At 40.1% G+C, this 18575-nt stretch overlaps 1 protein-coding gene across 4 annotated transcripts in view; it reads right to left on the bottom strand.

Moving 5' to 3' along the window:
• Positions 1 to 18575, bottom strand: part of hdac9b (histone deacetylase 9b) — a 36185-nt gene that overhangs the window by 2194 nt on the left and 15416 nt on the right. For all 4 annotated transcript variants that reach the window (XM_065958031.1, XM_020637408.3, XM_065958032.1 and 1 more), the window contains exons 2-10: positions 14908 to 15149; positions 14403 to 14580; positions 10993 to 11116; positions 10740 to 10861; positions 5046 to 5177; positions 4583 to 4698; positions 3141 to 3263; positions 2359 to 2536; positions 2007 to 2221 (exon numbers count right to left, since the gene is read on the bottom strand). In XM_065958031.1, coding sequence (XP_065814103.1) covers positions 2007 to 2221; positions 2359 to 2536; positions 3141 to 3263; positions 4583 to 4698; positions 5046 to 5177; positions 10740 to 10861; positions 10993 to 11116; positions 14403 to 14580; positions 14908 to 15149 — 1430 coding nt within the window. The remainder of the gene's footprint in view (positions 1 to 2006; positions 2222 to 2358; positions 2537 to 3140; positions 3264 to 4582; positions 4699 to 5045; positions 5178 to 10739; positions 10862 to 10992; positions 11117 to 14402; positions 14581 to 14907; positions 15150 to 18575) is intronic.

The raw sequence follows: 18575 nt of genomic DNA, 5'->3' as shown, positions 1-18575 counted from the left end.
TCTAATCCACTTGAATTTCAACAATATACAAAAGACACATACAGACAACGCTAACAACTCATCTTTTCAAATCAATCCCATCAAGCTTTATAACTCTATCTATAACCCATATTAACAAAAATATAACCAATTTACCCATATTCACTTCATTCTTATTTCTTCCAGCTGTCTCATCAGTACCACACACCATAATGTATTATCATCAAATCTGAGGTCAACAGATATAGTACACTGTGTGACCACAAGTTAAAGACTTTTCATGTTGTCATAAATCTGATCTTTAAGAAACTAAGTTGTTCTTCTTACCAATAAACAAAACACTAACTATGGGAGTTTTGAAAAACAAATTGACATTTGCATTTTTAAACTGGTTTAATAAATACACCCCAGCTGAACCCAGAACTGCTACTGACCATCCGTTTTAACCTTAAAAAACCTGACCTGAAGGGAAATGTCACCCTGATAGCTTCTAGCTGAAGGCTTGGTTAAACAACGTCTTTTAGAGGTTTAGGATCAGAAGCAGATAAGCTACTGTTCTGTTCTTTTCATTTGTTTTGACAAAATTCAGTCATTACAAGTAAAGGAGATTACCTACCATCAACCTACTTTAAAAGGGATATTTAAAAAGCAGGAATTTTTAAGGGTAAAAGTGCAAGTTTATTGTTGAATATTTATTGTAGAAACAGAGCGTGTGTTTAAATTCAGCCTGACAAAGAGAAGGATATTTAAGCGTCTCATCAGAACTACTTTAATGGTTCCAGGATTTGATCGCTCTGCCACAAGAGGGCTCCAAGAACAGGAACGAGGAGCCCAGATCTCAGCACGTAAGCAACCACATTAAGGTCTCCAGAATTTAGGTCTTATATAAATATCCCTCCAACTATTAGAATTAGCCTCCTTAGCTTGGTATTAGCAAACACTGTTCATACCTCCTTCTAAAATCCCTAAGCTCTTGTAAATTTCCATGAGCTCCCCCTGCTGTTGCAGGCACTGAAGGACATTTAAAAACAACCGCAGACAAGCCTCTGCTAGGAAATTAATTAGGGCAATGTTTCGGAGATCCCTCTCAATAAACACTGACGGCTCATCCCTGATTAGGGGCCATTTATAACCTCCAGTTAAAGAGGCTTTATCTGCGATCTCATTGGCCCGAGTGATTAGAGCATGGCCTGTTCACATGTTCCTAGACAAGATTTCACAATCACTATAAAGCTTTTGTCAGATCAAACCAACTTCATAAGAGTCCTTTGGAATAATCAAATCTGATAATGATACGTGTTGGTTATTTTAAATGAAAGACATGAATTGAAACCAAACTGTTGGTTCCAGTTAAAGCTGGACATCATCCGCACTGTAAAACTCAATAAGTCCTCATAGTTCTTTGTGCTTTTTATTACTTCTAGGTATGATTTGCTAGATGGTTCCCATGGCTCTTTTAGGGTCCAGCGTTGGGACACATCAGTATGTAAGCTCACACAATGCAGCCTTTCACAGTGTCTGCCACCTCACACACGTCCCTCACCAGAATAATTACACTCTGTGTATAGAGAGGTCACCCCGGCCAACTAACAGAAACATAAATATTGCCACAGAGGAACAAAATGTATTCTGGGCACTTTTCCTTCATTTGAACTTAGCTGAATTGGATTTCACAGAGTTAGCATGTGAACAGCGCTGATGCCTTAAGCTACGATAACAGAATTAGTGCAGGGGAAGCATTTCTTCTCCATTTGAAGTCAGGCAGAAGTCCTTCCCTTCGCAGAAATAACACCAGGATTCCAGGGAAGAACAGACAACAGCAGGGTCTGTAAACCTGAGCTACCACGGATGCTTTTACAAAAGGCTAAAAATAGATCACCATCTGTATGCTTAAAATGATTAAATCAGATTCCCTGCAGTAAAAAAAAAGCCTCACGAGACCTAAAAGGAATAGAGAGGGTTTCGAAACAGAATCTAAAAGTCAAAATCCGCTCCTGTGGTTAGAGTATTGCTAAAAAACACAATACCTTATTTATATGGATTTGCTGCTGGTACTGTTTCTGTTTCTCCAGGAAGTGCTGGTGTTGCTGCTGGATGACAAGTTGGGCCAGTGTGTTCTGAGGCAGCGGCGCAGACTGGGTCCTGTTCAAGGGTCTGTGTTTTGGTAGTTTAGGCCGACTGCTGGATGAGCGATCCTTCATAGCCAGAGGGGACTGAGGGTGGGAGGACATGGAGCTTTGGCCTTGAGATAAAAAAAATATATATATAAAAATCCAGCCTTGAATCTCTTATACAGAAACATTGACTTAAAAAAACTCCAACTCACTGGATATTTCTATGTAGCATAATTCAAATGAATGTAATGTAAGGCCGTCTTACCAGAGGAGAGAATCTTCTGCTGCCTCATCTGCTCCTTCTGCAGCAGGTGTTGGAGGAGCGCCTGGTGACTGGGGCTCACTTTGGACTCAAGGCCTGTCTGAAGGGGCACAGGGCCCAGCAGGTGCCCAGGAAGCCCATGTCTGATTTCTGTAGATCTGTCCTTCAACCCAATGGCAGCCTGAGAGAAGAGACACAAATGATGAAGTAGTGGTCATTCTTAATTCTCCTCTTTGCTCTAAGTTTGGATATTATTTATAGTACTTTGTAGGAAATTAAAGTCTGCATTTTAATGAAACATTCTATAATCTTTTTTTTTTGTGTGTATGAAAAAGGGTTTTGTAATCAGAAATCAGTAACTAGACATTGTTGAGCTCATCATTGGTTTGAAGTCAGTGCAGCTGATGAACAGGCCTTTGTGGAATGTGCCAGAGAGCTAAAATGTGATTTATCACATGCTGTGTTATCAGAAGTTGCACTTGAGTGGACTTGGCCTTTTTTTAAGTTGTGATAAATGAGGTATTAGAGAAAGATTGGAGCATGCCTGACACAAGACACTGCAGAACAATATTTATCTAAGGGCGATAAAATCATTTGGGGCCGCAGGTCGGTGACCTGTGGTCGTACAAAGAGTCCAGACAGCCACTGATAGCTGTTTTTTTTTTAACTTGTATTCGAAGTAGGAAATCTACAAACACTGCAATGAACTGATATATTTAACAAAAAAACAAAAAAACACAGGTTATTAAGGAGTATTTATAAATCATCACATAAATTGTACTCACACTTAGTGGTGAGGATGCAGTTGAAAGCCCCAAGGAGATGTTGGGTAAGGATGGAGAGGTGTATAGGCTCAGCATGGACACGGAGCCCTCAGGTCGGAATAATCTCGGCTGTGAAGGCCATCTCTACATCAAACACAGAGAGAGGACATGACAGATTTAGAACTCCCATGATGGACAATTTTACAAGTCAACAGGAACAGTGGCACATGCACCATGACATGACAACAGCACCACTTGCATATGGTAGATGGTATGAAGGAAGGAAACAGCAAACGTTTCCTGGAGCTTTACAAAATGGCACCAGTGAGATGTATATGCTATTATAAAACATTTCAAACCTATAAATCTACCGCTCCACCCTCAGTTCTTTAGTCCCCTCAGTTCTTCCTCCACAGTCCACACCCTTGGGCTGCTCTCTCAGAGAACATCAGCACTGGGGCATACTTCCTGTACCCAGCAGAGCAGCAGACCAGCATGTGGTTTTGGAACAGCCATGTTTATCCTTCCAACCCCTACCAGTACTCAGTGACCTGTGTGTGGATATCCGGCCCATATTTGACCCGAGGGACCCGTTCCCTCTGAAAAAGGATACCTAATGTAACGGTGCACAAACATGCCTTGCTTTCGCAACAGGCATGAGGTCTACAGGCAGCTCTGCAGTCTACCAATGACTTTCATGAGAGCCTCATCTTGGCACAATACAATAGCAATAGTCTGTGTGTTTATGTTGTTAGCATGTGGATGTCTTTGGCTACCAGCGGCTGGGATATCAATTAAACTGAGCCCCAACCTTTCAGCCCGCTGTCAGGGTGTCTCTCCCCTCCCTGTGTCACTGGAGGTCCCAGGGAGCGTAAACAGTGACGGTTAAGGAAAACACAGCTGTTCTGTTAGGATTGTTCAGAGATGTGTCATATCTGCCACCCTCTACAATAGTCTGCTTTGTGTGCTGGGTCCAAGGGGAGCTCAGGTCAGTAACTCAGCCATGAATCTATTGGGAAACGCCTCAGAACCTTTCAGAACAGGCATGCTGCCAAGCCAATGACAGAAATACAACGTAGAGCCAATAGCAACCTCACAGCCAAGCTAAAGATGTTTGGTTTTATGCAAACACAAAACTCATTGTACAGTACATGAAGAAAGAAACGTCTGGTTAAAAAATGTGCAGCTCTTTAATATTTACGTGTTGGTTTAATGCCTGTTTTTAAAGAACCTTTTTATTTTTGTTGCCATTTTGCATTTATTTGATTTACAAATTTTAAAAAAAGATACAAAACACATGAAGGGAAGATGTAGAGAAGGAGGACGGACAAGTATTTAGTGCACCAGAGGAAAATGGAGCCTTGATACCCATATAAATTACATGAAGAATAAAGGCTGCAGCAAGACTTTCTCTTCCTTTTTTTTGGCAAATCAATAGCAGTTCTTATTATTTATAAACATACCTCAGTTTTTGTGGTAGTAGGAAGAGAGGAGGGTCCGTTTTCAGCACCCAAGGCACTGGAGGCCCCTATGGGAGAGCTGGGGCCGGAGCCAGGGGCACTGTTAGTGGGCGTCGAGTCTATGAAAAACATCAAGGAGTTATGACACAGTATGCATGCTCACACTCTACACACAACACACACACACGGAGGCTTGGCAGAACACTTGAAGCCTAAAAACAGTTTCATGTGTACGGTCACAGCTGCATGATTACAATGGTCTTTCTTACATGAAAATCTAATGAACATAATAAGCTACTGCATTGCAAAGCAGCTCATTTGTATGCAGGTTTGTATTAATAACATGACAAGATCTAAGCTTGAAAAAAAAAAAACAACAACAACCACAGTTTTAAAAATGTAGACAATTTACTGCACACATTATAACAGGAAAAAAAGACAACATGTCGGCCGCAATATAACATACCCATTAGCTCCAGGGCCCTCTTCTTGTAAGGAGTCATTATGTTTCCATCTCTTCTCTTAAGCATCGGGCTGCTCCTCCTCTCTGCCACTTTCTGCTTCAGCCTGGATCGTACCTTCAGGTTCGGCTCAGACGCTAATAACGAAAAGGAGATTTTGTTCAACTCCACTGTTTGGGTCATTAAGAAGCCTCATCACATGGAAATTAACTTCATGATCATGTGATTTTTAAAAACTATTTTCACAGAGGTAAACAGTGTGCTTTCCTACAGCCTGAGTAAAATACATGAACACAACAATAGCATCATAAAAGAAGGGAAACATTAAAGGAGAAATAAAGATGCTATAAATCAATTTTAAAAAATCATTTTTGTCACATCATGTAACAATTTCATTTTCAGTGAAATTCAGAGCAGGTTTCACATAAATGAAAGGAGGAAGGATTGGGCCCATTTCCACCTCATCTGGATGAAATTAGGTTGAGCAACACAGCGGCTCTAAGTGAAATAGTCCGCTACCTGCCACCCTGGTGACCACAGTCTGATACAGTAGCAACAGTTAAACTAACACAAAAACATGGCAGATGTTTCAGGCTCTCCCTACACCTCCTACTCCTAATGCAAAACAGAGATACCCCGATACACACTGAGTACACACGCCACAGTCACACACACACACACACACACGCACCGCATGGCCTTAACTGATTGAGACTTACAAATCCAGTACTTCAGTGTTGATGGAAATGCTGACCTAATGTTTTCACAACAGACATATTGCTTTTAAACCTTTAAACTGGTATTATTTATAGATATAAGAGTGTTTGTCAACAATTGCTGTTTTGTTTCCCAGTAGATTATTTCATCATTTTTAAACCTTTATTTAGTCCGAGCAGATTTACTGAGCATGGACGTTTTTTTCCAGGAACTCTCTAATCCCCACTAACTCTGTTACACACAGCTGATTATAGCCTTCCCGGGGTACCGGAACAAAGCAACATTTGATGATATTGTATTTAAAGGTTGAAACAAATAGGAAGTAAATTTCCAAAGTTTATTTGCCTAGACAATTGTTTTTTAACAATCACCACAAAGTGTGACCAGGCGTGTAAAGAGACTCAGTAGAGTTAAGGTGCATATTTTGCAACTCAAAATATTTATAGGTGATGAATGCTCAAACCTGTAACCTGCGTTTCCTTACATACATTAAAGATGCAAATTAAATAAGTGATAATCAAACAACATTGATAACTCCATTTGGAATGACATGAAGTTACGTAAGTCCCGGGGACAGGGTGAGGGAAAAGGGGATATTTGTGAACTCTTTGTTATTTAAAATTTTACTTGTTGACCTGTCTGTTTACTTGTTGTTTTCTCAAGTTTAATATTAGGACAAAACTGTAATATCAAATGTTTTTTTTTATACTTTAAAACTTACATAAAGATGAAAAGATATTCAAATTCTTTCCTAAAAATGCTTTCAGATTAGGCTTTAAGATATAAGAATATAACACTGTATGTCAGAACAATATATCTTGCTGAATGAATGATTCCTGTAGAATAAAAAGAACTGAAAGGACATTAAAAAAATAAGTAAGCATACGAGCTCTGAGTCGTTTCAGATAATTACAGCCCTGCCAACTTCTGACATAATAAGAGGATGTCTCCAACTGGTCACCTGGTCTGAAAAACTGGTCTGTGTGTTACACAGATGTGAGTATGAAGAGATTACATAATACAAAGAATGGAAAACAAAGTGCAGGTGGAAGAAGGCAAGACATAGTAAGACTCTTTAGTGTAAATGAAAATAAGTTACCACAGTCTTGTCACACTGACAGAGACTCAGTAGGTCAACAGGTCTCATGTGGACATAGATCCCACAGTGAGCCTTACACTCTCAAATAAACCAGCAGAATAGATCCGCTTGTCCTTTGACTGAAAGCCAGAGCACAAAGCTGCATTGAAGTTATGTAAACTGTTACACAATAGCCAACCTGCTTCAATTATTTAGTTCCGATCAATAATTAAATAGGTCCTTTTCTCTGTGCACAACATACAGCTAGACATGATGAAGTGGGGCTGTGACGTGGGAGCACTGCAGGGGGGATGGGGGGGGATGGGGGGGGGGGGTTGGGACTGAAGGGGGCACAGCTAGGAGAGTGGGCCAGATGCTGCTATTTCTGGCTTTTGTCAAAAGCAGCAAAACCCTTTTCCCTAATACGTGGCACAGACCTCTAATCCTGTGGGTGTGAGGTAGAATGAAAGAGAGCGAGGGAGGAAGAAAGGAGGCAGAAGAGATAAATGGAGAGAAAACGCTGTTGGGAGTCGTATGAATCTGCTTCACGCCCTGCTGCCTTGATTGCTTTCTATTTTTACACGCTGCTGCCACCAAGCTACGCATCCCATTTGGTCGCCACGGGAACGCGAGACGGCAGCACGGGAACAAACACTTTCTCGCTGGTCTCCATGGAAAAAAAATGCCCTGGTGCTCGGTGCAACAGGAGGCAACGATGGCGGAGGCAAAACCTATACACTGAACACCTGGGTCACTTCATGAAAACATACAGTAATGACTGCAATAAACCCAAATCAATCATCTTATTACATTTAGAAAGTGAGCGTTTGAGCTATCTCCTGTGAGCGTCCGTGCCCATTAAAACATGGACCTGAACAGATGGCTGTGTGAAAAGCTGAGGTGTGTGTTCTGTACATTAGGAGCTGCTATGCATTAGTCCTGACAGTGCTGTTCAAACTGGTGGCATAATGAATGAATACAAGCTCATTGGCTGCTGCTCCTTTAAAAGAAGAAACTAATCCTAACTTAAAGTCACTCAGAGTTTTGAAACAGAACGCCATAAACCGATGAAGTTCAGTTCTGTCGTTCACATTTCCGACAAACATGATCAGATGATATTTTTGACATAAAGTGTTCACACACAAACTTTACTTCCTAGGGCTTTATAGTTTTACCTTTGTAGGATTATTTTGGAAAATCTTTCCTGCACCTGCTGAATGCACCCGTTTGGTAACTGGGTCAAGACCAGAGAGGCTGTTGCACTTCTTAAAGCTAAGCTGCAACTATTCTTGCCGCAGACTATCGCGTGCACCCGGTCAACTCTATTCTAGTCCCTGGAAGTAAAACAAAGAGGATGTATACCGAGTAAACAGGTTAATCAAGTGACATTCTTTAAACTACTCAGTAAAATAAAGCTCAGAGCATTGCAGCTATTCTTATTTTGAGAGATGATATAACCATGGCACAGGTAGATTAGTTTGTATACAGGACTACAAAATCATCTCTGGATATAATTTGTAATTGTATTTTGTGTAGTCTTTGCATTGTTTCTATAATGACTTGGCACTTAAAAATGTTTGTTATGGAATTAAGCAAATATCAATTTAAATGCATTTTTTGGCCTTTGGTATAACCTTGACTGACTGTATATTCTCCTTTTCATTGAAAAAAAGAGAATAACTAATTTTCTATTAACAAGTAAAATAAAAGAAAAAATTTTGTCAACCACGAAAATCATAAACCTCATTGTGAACCTAACGTTCAACCAGAGGAAGATGTCTCTCAGCCCTCTTGCCTTATGAAACAGTGGGGAGTCTTATGCCGAGCATTCGAGTCATCTCCACTTTGTTTTCAGAGAGCTATCTTTGCTTAAACAAACAGTCCTGTCGGGTTCATCCAGCATGCGCCCGCCTTAACTCGGCAACACCTGCCAATCAGCTATTAGCGACAGCCAGTGGCTCGGGGAACAACACTACCTTTGTGTGTCCCCCTCGGGTGCAAAGCTCTCAGAGGACTTTAATGAAGACAGACAGGAAGTGGGGGAGGAAGGCCTGAGCAGGAAATTACCACATATAGTTTCAGGAAATCAAAGAGCAAAAGATAGTTTTTATAAGTGCGAATGAGCCAGGCGATGGAGGCGATGATTTAACCCTGAATCAAAGGATGAACATGTTTGAGAAGCATTGATAGAAATTGTATGCATCTAGATGTTTGTTTAAAGCTGTCTTCAGTGTTAGCAGAAAAAGACAGACGATGCAACCTTGAACAGTTTATGCTCGTTTAGAAAACGGTCTCTAACTGGTTATTACACTTGTGAGGTACCTCCTAACCTAATGGATCTGAAGGCAGGACCATGAAGTATAAATACAAATTTACAAGAGGTTTTTTTTCTGCTCTGAAGAAAGTTTAAATCAAAGAGATTACAATAAATAAAAGCTCCCAGAGCTTTCAGTTACCTCTCTTTTACTTATCCCGCTGTGCAGTGACTTTGTTTAACAAGAAAACATTCCTTTGCTTGATCTGTAAATTGTGTATACATGCAAAATGACAGGCCTGCAGTTAAAAAACTCAACAAGTATAATTGTTTTCCAACATAATTAAAAGAGACGCGGAAGGGAAAAGAACATAATGTAATTTGGTGACCTCATTGCTGAATTATGAAGTTTTAAGCTTGGCGAGCACTTGTGCTCATGCAAAGCAAGGGTCAGGAATTACTCTTATTTACACAGCCATCCCCAAAGGGATCGCCAACTTAAAACCAACAAACCTGAGCTGCTTTCTGGTGGGAACCTGTGTCTTTTCAAAATAGTTCTTAAATCCAGTAACTCAGGAGAAATTATTCTGCTCTAATTCTCTCATTTACGACTAAACAGTTGAAAGTGGCCTTGGTACTGGCTTTATTATTGAACACTAATTTGGTTCTGTTTAACTAATGGGAAGGTCATTTCAGTAAATAACACTAGGTAAAATGGTAACTTCTGTTATAACTGTGTTGTTGCCTGTGTTCAGCTGTTGTGCTTGTGTTTTATACAAATAGGAGTAAGAAAAGGTTTCAAAGTTACTTTTCTGGCATGAGGAGGAGGGTGGAGGAATGATCCCAGTGAGCAGCAGTCATGATAGTTGTGCAGAAGTGTCCCATTAAAAACTGAACAACTTGAAAAATGTAATTTAGATATGGAATATGGAATGCATTGCTTTGAAATGATATTGTCTTTGTTCTCTTTAATACTTATTTTATAGATTCAGTCAAGGATCTAGCAAGCAGTTTTGGCTCAAATATGTCATCAGTCCACCAAATTATTGAGTCATGTGTCACCAATTGGCAAACCAATCATGCGATCACTGATTTAAACCTTTGTAAGCAACCGCCTTGAAGACAATGTAATGTAGTTTGTTTTTTAGATGGTATACTGTTTGTGAAGTTTGTATTGTCTTTAAATGTTTGATAGATCTTCCTGCCTAGGGACCACCGATGTAAATTGGCTTTATGGCTAACTCTTACTCAACAGTTGGCCCCTGTCAAATAAACGAACAAACTAAACTAACCCCTTATGAGAATTTGTGTTGAGCCCTGGAGGGATGGAAAGGATTGGTTGGGGGGGGGGGGGGGGGGGGTTTATAACGACCCTTACTGATGTTATTAAAAGGTCATCAGCAACCTCAGGAAATACTCAATGGGTATTCTAACCTCTTGATTGACAAGGGTCAAAAAGACATTCACAGTATTTATAACTCAAAGAAAATGGAAAATACTGATGATATAAAACAATATAACTTTAGCTGTGCACCTGGTTTATGTATGTGTGTTGTGTGTGTGTGTGTGTGTGTGTGTGTGTGTGTGTGTGTGTGTGTGTGTGTGTGTGTGTGTGTGTGTGTGTGTGTGTGTGTGTGTAAATTAGCGAACCTGTCTTTCTCAAGGGGAAGTCGTCCTTGCTCTCTATGGGTGATGGCAGAGTGTACTGGCAGGTGGGGGATGTGCCACCCAGAGGTGGAGAGCTTTGGTCCAGCGATGTGTGGTGAGAGGACCTGATGGCACAAAAATAAATCATATATAAGAGGGAGCAATATGAGGATTGAGCTAATGATTCTATCAGATGTATTAAGAGAATCTTTATTAGTTTCACAATCTCAGGGGGAAAAAAAATGGAAATACTTACGTGTACCAGAGTTTTGGGTGATGGAGGAAAGAATGATTGGCTCCATTGATGGAAGGGTCCTTAGCTGATTTGCTAAGCAGAAACTCTTGGAGTTTCTGCTTCACCTCGGTACTGGCAACTGCCCCTGTGAGACCAACATACCAAAGCAAAGGGATTGGGGTTACCCTAAGGCGACAAACTGTAATCAAGCAAATCAATTTCTAACCCTTTTTGAAACTTCCAGATTTTCAAATTATGTTATTATTCAATCATTACTCTCAGATATTACACACTATATATCAGAGTAAAAAAACCCATGCAGGGACATCTCCCCCTAGTGGTCTGGGACCACTAAATTAGTCTCAAGCTGCTAAAGTGATACTGCAGAGAGATGTTCTTTCCATTTAGCGGGTCACAGTTACAGGGCACAAGTTCAAATTACCTGACCTGACAGCTCATGAATCTTTTCTATTATTAACCAAAAGGTAAAAACAGAAATGAAACCCTATATCTGAAGCTATTTTGATTGTGCTATTGAAAGACATTTTCTCCTAAATTCTGAACTTAAATGTCACAGACTAACTGTCTGTCATCATTTGCTCACAAATGTTAAGTACCATGTCATCAGAATCAACAGTAATTGTTTTTTGCTCTGGTGGCTGAAGTAATTTCCAGCCTTGTTCTTCCACAAGAGTTATATTAAACATTAAGAAACTGTGCCTCCCATAGGCTGCTACATGAATACAAACAGTTAACCCTGCTTGTTAATGACATGCTGATATACAGTGAGAGCAATATATTACCCAACATGAATTATGTACTGTTGCATTATCATGAAATTAGACTAACAGACTCATTACCCAACATTACCTGACTCAAAGAAATATTAGTAAGTTAAGTAAAATTAGGTTAATCTTAGAGGGAAAAACAAAAAGGAGCAAACCAAAAAAAGTCTGTTACTTTTAGTATTTGCAGATAAAAGTGTTTTGTTTGATTATCTTTCTGTGATCATTTTTCAATAAATTATGAAATATTAGATTGACCCATTTATGCCCACTGGCAACAAAAGTTACTGAAGTGCTTGATTGTTATTTTCCACTTAAAAACATTAAGTAGGCCTACTGTACTTGTTTTATATATCAATGATAATATATTTCTATCAATGATATGTACTTTCTGTGAAGTGACAGTGTTGAGTTCCTAATCCATTTGACCAAGCCTGTGGCATTGAAAACCCCTCCCAAGCAAAGCTTTTTTTCATATTTTTTCATACTTAATCATGAAAGTCTTTAGAATCAGCAAAACAACACAAATGTAACATCGGTTGAATAGTTTTTTTGTGTATGGTATCATTTGCCCACAACTACTGTTGCCGCTGGGCCTATGCCTTATAACTAACAATGTGAAAACACAGTTAGCAAGATTGCTCCTATTTTGCTCATTTTTAATGCTAGAGTGGTGCACCATATCCATCCAGAAATGTAAGCCCTTTCTAAGGTACTAAATATGTCAGTGTTCACGTCTTTCCCCATGCTTCCCCTGGGCTACCCAACACTGCAAAGCAGCAGTTTCAGTTAGTTGTTCGCTGCTAACCAACACACCAAGAAAGTGAAATAGTAGCACTTAAAAGTGTGGTGCTACTTACATTGGATAACTAAAAGGTTTAATATCTGGTGACAATGGGAGCTGTAATCAATATTCAGGCTTGTATTTGTCAGCTAGCACTAACTACTAGCTAACTATTAGCGCTAGAGTAGCTAATGTTAGCACTGACTGCTCTGCACTGTGTGGTTAACCGAAAGAACTGGATAATGTCAAATACAGGGAGGACACTGTCTCTCCATGAACAGAGATCTAGAAGTAGAGTTCTTTTGTTAAAGTAAAGCTATTTCAAATTGAATTACTTTCACAAAATGGTGCCTCCCTGTGATATTGACAGCCAACTACTCTGTTTTCTACACCGCAGCATAAAAACAAGGAGCATTAGAGAAAAGGCCAAAATAACTGTCTTTATTGTTGGAACTTTATAAGTAGATTTTCATTTGTGTTGTACACATTTACATTTAATATTGGCTTTCAGATTGTGTTGTTTAGACAGTAATGAGGTAACATTTCATGTGAAACACATTAATCATCTGTTACAATGAAAACTACCAACTCTAAACATTAATGTTTGTTCTTCATTGTTTTCTCAGGTATAGCTTGGCGGACAATTTGGAAACCCTTCTTTCAGATGATCTGTCTGCAATAATCTCAACCATTTCAGTTGGAACAGAATCCGAGAATAATGCTCGTAAAAAACATTAAGCATCTCATGAAGGTGTGACCAATAATGCTAATTAAACGCACTAATTTATTATTTTCAAAGATTAACTTTTTTGTTACTCAATTTATATTGAAATGTTTTCCATGTACCGGTATTCACTAAGTCCAAGTCATGATGTTTAAGAATGTTAAGCACTTTTCTAAAAAAAATATTTAAAAACAAATTAATTTGTTCAAATTTGTATGTTAAAAAAATATATTCATATAATATATACAAACGACAGGTTGTCACACTTTTGTCATACATCATAAAATTGTTTCTAAAAAAGCAGCTCTGTTGGAAAAAACAAACCCCAGAATTACTTGAGGTCATTTTTGGTACTCTAGTTCCCATTTCACTATTATAGTGGTAAATACAGGGTATGTTGCCAATGGCAACAATAGTTGTCACTCATTAGAAAAGAGAAATTAGAAAAGAGAGAAAAGAGAGCACAAGATTTGGGGAAGAAATATAGAAAATGTTTATGTGGGCTTCAATTGGGGCACCGGATAGCCTAAAGCGCACCATTTACAGAGGCTACAGTCCTCACACAACGGCCGTGGGTTCAAATCTGACCTCAGCCCTTAAGCTATCCTATCCAATAAAGGTAATCATGTCTCAAAAATATCTTCAAAAAATAAAAATACAAATGGGTTAAATGTTTTGTCATGATGAGTATCTATTAGTGTTATAACAGCTAACATAGATTTACAATCAGGAAAAGCAAGCCCTAAATACAGCAAATGGAAACAAGTTATTATAACAGTAAAATATTATTTTAAGGCTTACTAATGACTACAATGCTCACAGAGCTTATAAGGGATCTCAACTGCAACCCTGTCATACAGCTAGCAGGCTTACATATAAATTATTATAAGGACGACAGAACAAGTACATGACCACATGCAAATAAATTCACAATTAATCAGTAAGTGGAGAATTCAGCTAGTGTAAAGATTTCCTATCCAGCTGTTATATTCACATTTCAAGCTGGTACTATGGTAATTTATAAAAACATGGATTGCAAAGAGGGTTTTCGGCCCCATGCTTGTTTTTGCCAAGGGCCAATACATAGTCTACCCCAAATGCTACAAAGATGGTTGTGATGATGGTGTTGAGCTCTTACTCTCACGGGAGCGCTCCTTTCCCCGGAGGATCAGGCTAGAAACATGCTGCTCTCGCCGATGCCTCTCCTGCTCCTTCTCCTGCTGGTTCTGCTGATGCTGCTGCTGCTGCTGCTCCAGACGGCGCTCCTTCTCTGCAAGTTCCTGCTGCTGTTTCATGGCCTGGAGCTCCTGCTGGAGCTGAAAAACATAAAGGCTTCAAGTCAACATGGAGAGAGCACAACAAAAAATAGATCTGGAAGCGACAGTGACTTATGTGAACTTCTGCAGTTTTTATTTTGCTGTGATGGAGTATTCTGAAACAGACCTCGTGCTGTTCTCTAATGTATGGCTCAACTCCCTGCCTTGCTTTGCTGAGTTGTGTGTTATTTTCTGCATTCTAATGTTTTTTTCCTGAGCTATATTTTTTCTCCTGTTATTCTAAACTATACTGTGGTGCTCTGCAGGGTTTACTGCAGGGTTCACTGCTGTGCTATCCTCCATACAAAGGTTCAGTGTGATGCTGACCTTGAGGTGCTCCTGGAGCTGAGCCTGGTGCTGACGGGTCAACTTCTCATGCTGCTTCTGAAACTCGCTGATTAGTATCTGCTTCTGGATCTGCTGCTGCTTCTGAATGAGAAGCAGCTCCTGCTGCAGCTGCCTCTCCCACAGTCCTGGGTCCGAGCCTGGCCCTAGCATCCTCAGGTCTGTGCGCAGGTCCAACGGAGACACAGGCTCCACAGTCAATGGAACGTCTTGCTTACTATCCACTGTGGGCCACAGAGGAAAAAGCAAAGGAAGGAAAAAAAGGACAAAAAAGATTTGTCAGTCCCTTATTTGCTACCTTACTCTTCAAATCATGAAACACAGTGGCTGCGTAGGGAACAGTACATCTGTATATTGCCACAAAACAAAACATGTTGTTCAGAGTTAAAGAGGAAAGCCAAAACAAGGATTCTGTAAGTGAAGCATTGAGTTTAAGAAGGAAAAAAAGAATGACGGAAGAGAGAGAGAAAAAAAGATCAGAAATGAAGAGCACAGCTTTCCTTCTCGTGATCCTCAGAAACCTTCAATTATAACAGTTTCTATAAACAAACATGGGATCACATCCGTCAACATGGAGACTACTGGGAGCAGCTGTACAACGGACCAAATGGACATTTGGCACGAAATGTTCAAGTTGATTATTTACATAAATCTTATCTTCCCACTGTTTGAAAAAAATAAATAAAAGATGTCCCTCTCAATTTCCCATACAAGGAAATCATAGCAGATATCCCTTTTAAACATAAATCATTTGCAGCAGATAGATGTGCAAGTCCAGCAACCTGCATGTATTTGTGAATTCATGTCTCTGTGATCTTTCTATCTCTGTTCTTGTGTGCAGATGCTATGATGCTTGCATTGGTAAGAGCTGCCTTTGACAACTACCTCCATTATATGTAATTGCCAGATACAACGTGAGAGGGCATCCCTTTGGTCTCTGAGCTCTATATATAGGTTGTTCCACAGAGAAAAATCGATTGCCAGTCGAGAACATAGGAGACAGTGCTACTTCATCTCTCAATTCCACAGAGGTTGATTAGTGACTGTACAATATTTGTCATTATCTTTGTTACAATTTGGCTTCTTTTCATATTACTGAATCCAGTTGAATCTTTGCTACAGTAGAAATCTATTGGCAGCAGAATTATATCATTGGACCAATTTTAGATATCAAATAAGGAATTTAGCCGTATGCTCGTAATTAAATAATAATAAAAAATCCTGGAACAAGACTCATCATCAATGCTGATCATGATGTGACATTCAAGGAAGGGTACACATCGTCCAGACTGTATAATGTCTTTTCTATTTTGAGACCAGAGAAAAATTCAAAGCTACTTAAAATTCCAGTGGCAGGAGGGAGATTTATTGAGTGCATTCATTGCTGTAATCTTCTCTAGGGTCACATTTGAGGTAACAAACAGAAGCAATGTTACTACACCACCTGTTCTTTGGAAGCATGACAAAGAGCTAACATGTAACATTTTATATGCCTACATAAATAATCTTGTGTCTGTCCTATCTGTAATAAAACTGTAATGAAAAGCCAATAAAAATGAGTTTAAACCAGCACTGTCAGTGCTCAGTAGCCATCAGGAAGGCAGCAGTGCCCTCCTGTTCTCTGATGCATTTGTTTTGTCATGAAGCCTGTTTTTCACTGCCACCATCCATGTGTATGCGGCGCTGATGATTATAAATAGAAACATAAAAGCAAGTGGCGCAATCCTGGTCTGTGACAACCCCCACACCCTAGTATCCACCACCCTAACTTGCCGCTGCCATGGCAACGCTGGCGACGTAATTATGTCTCCCCATCCTGCAGATATCGAGTCTCACTGCATGTCGTCTCCTGCCTACAGTGGCAATATGACATGTTGACTATTATATCAGCCCCTCAGCTCTTATATAAGCAAGGAGTCCCCAGCAGAGAGAGGCAGAGAGAATTACAAAAACCTTCCAAAACACACACACACACACATACATACACAGCGTAGATATTCAATGATGTGTTTATAACTTGTCTTGAAACATGTTCAAAGAGAGAAGACAGTGAGAGGGGACTCCTGTGCGGTGATTTTTCTTCCTGTGATCTAAAAACAGCCCCTTCAAATGACAGGAGGGCAGCGGCTCTGCAGGCGCAGTGAACAGGCACCTGTAGAACAGAGCCTTCTCTCCTGACAGGGAATATTAATCTTAGCTTGTAAGTACTTGACAATGAACTCTTCGCTAGCCGGCTCTGTTCCAGGGGCAGCGGTGAACCTGTGAACCATTGAAGGGCTCACAGAGTCAGACAGCCTTAGTGCTACTTTTTGCCTAATGGGCCTAAATATAGCAACAACAAAAAACACCTGCTGCCTGGGAGAATTCACCACTGAGATATCTAATTAATCTCATATTTCATCCTGTACCCTCACTGTGACTGGCATTAAGGATCTTCACTTTGATCTGCACATCAAGCTGAGTCTCCGTCAGAAAAATATCAGACAGAGCTTTAACAGGATGGGAAGGGGGAGGAGGAGTGTGAAAGCTTGAGCCACCTTTGATAACAGAGGCTAGATGAATTGGCCCTTAAGGGAACGACAACAGCCTCATGTGCCCGTTCTTTTCTTGTCCACTGAGTCCACAAGAATAACTAGGGATGGTATGACAATGTTGAGGGAAGATGACAGGGTCCTACAGGCAGGGAGGTATTGTTTTGCAGAAGCTTCAACCTAAATGTATTTATGTTTGACATTATTCTCTGTGCTGGTTGTAACAGAGAAATGTTAAATATTGCTGCTATTTTGGTATTTTACTCAACCACTAAATACATTAGAGCCACATGTCTACAACCTCAAATTTGCAGTTAATTTATTTGTGTCAAATGCGCTCTCAAACTGCATGAAACTAGATTCTTCTGTTTCTGTTTTACAAAAATACTCCTCAAGCAGAGGAGAATACGGAACCACCAGTAACTAGGGCTAAATATAAATGGTTTTCTGAGCAGGGTCTTAATATAGACAATGTGCGAAAGACTGTCACAGTTGTGATGCCGCCTGCTCAATTTAACACGGGCAAAAAATAAAACCGCGAGGTTGCATTTATGTAACTTTCGGGTCTCTTTTTCTATGACCACTGGTCCTGTAGTCCAACCATGACCCCTTGATAAGAATCCTTTTCTCCCAGTGACAGTGAGGTACCTTCTGATTGGTGGAAAGTTCACAAAAGTGTCTCTAGGCACTGGTAAACAAGAGATTTATGAATGACAGGTCCCAAATTTGTTTTTAGCACAAGGGAGCGACAAGCACCCTGCCCCATGCCCAAATTCCTCCCTGTGGAGGGCCTGCCGAAGGGGGGGATAGGGTGACTCATGGCCTGTGACCATGCTCCCACTGCAGCATCGCACCGCCAGTGTCCCCAATGTGTTTATTTCTATAACCGATCTGCCTCTCATTAGCCTTGGTGGCGGTTGGAGTGACAATCACAGCCTTAATTTGAGATGTTGGATTGATGTTTTTTTTTTTTTTGCCTCAGGCCACATTAGCAAGCTCCCTACCCCGGAGAGAGAGCAGACACACATCAGCAGTGATATTACTGTTACATGGGAAGTGTTTGAAATACATAGATTTACAAAGAGGAAAAACATGATCAAGATCAGTCACTATGGAGGC

The sequence above is a fragment of the Labrus bergylta genome, chromosome 8, assembly GCF_963930695.1.
Source record: "Labrus bergylta chromosome 8, fLabBer1.1, whole genome shotgun sequence".
Lineage (NCBI taxonomy): Eukaryota > Metazoa > Chordata > Actinopteri > Labriformes > Labridae > Labrus > Labrus bergylta.
This window is presented reverse-complemented; position numbering and strand designations above follow the sequence as displayed.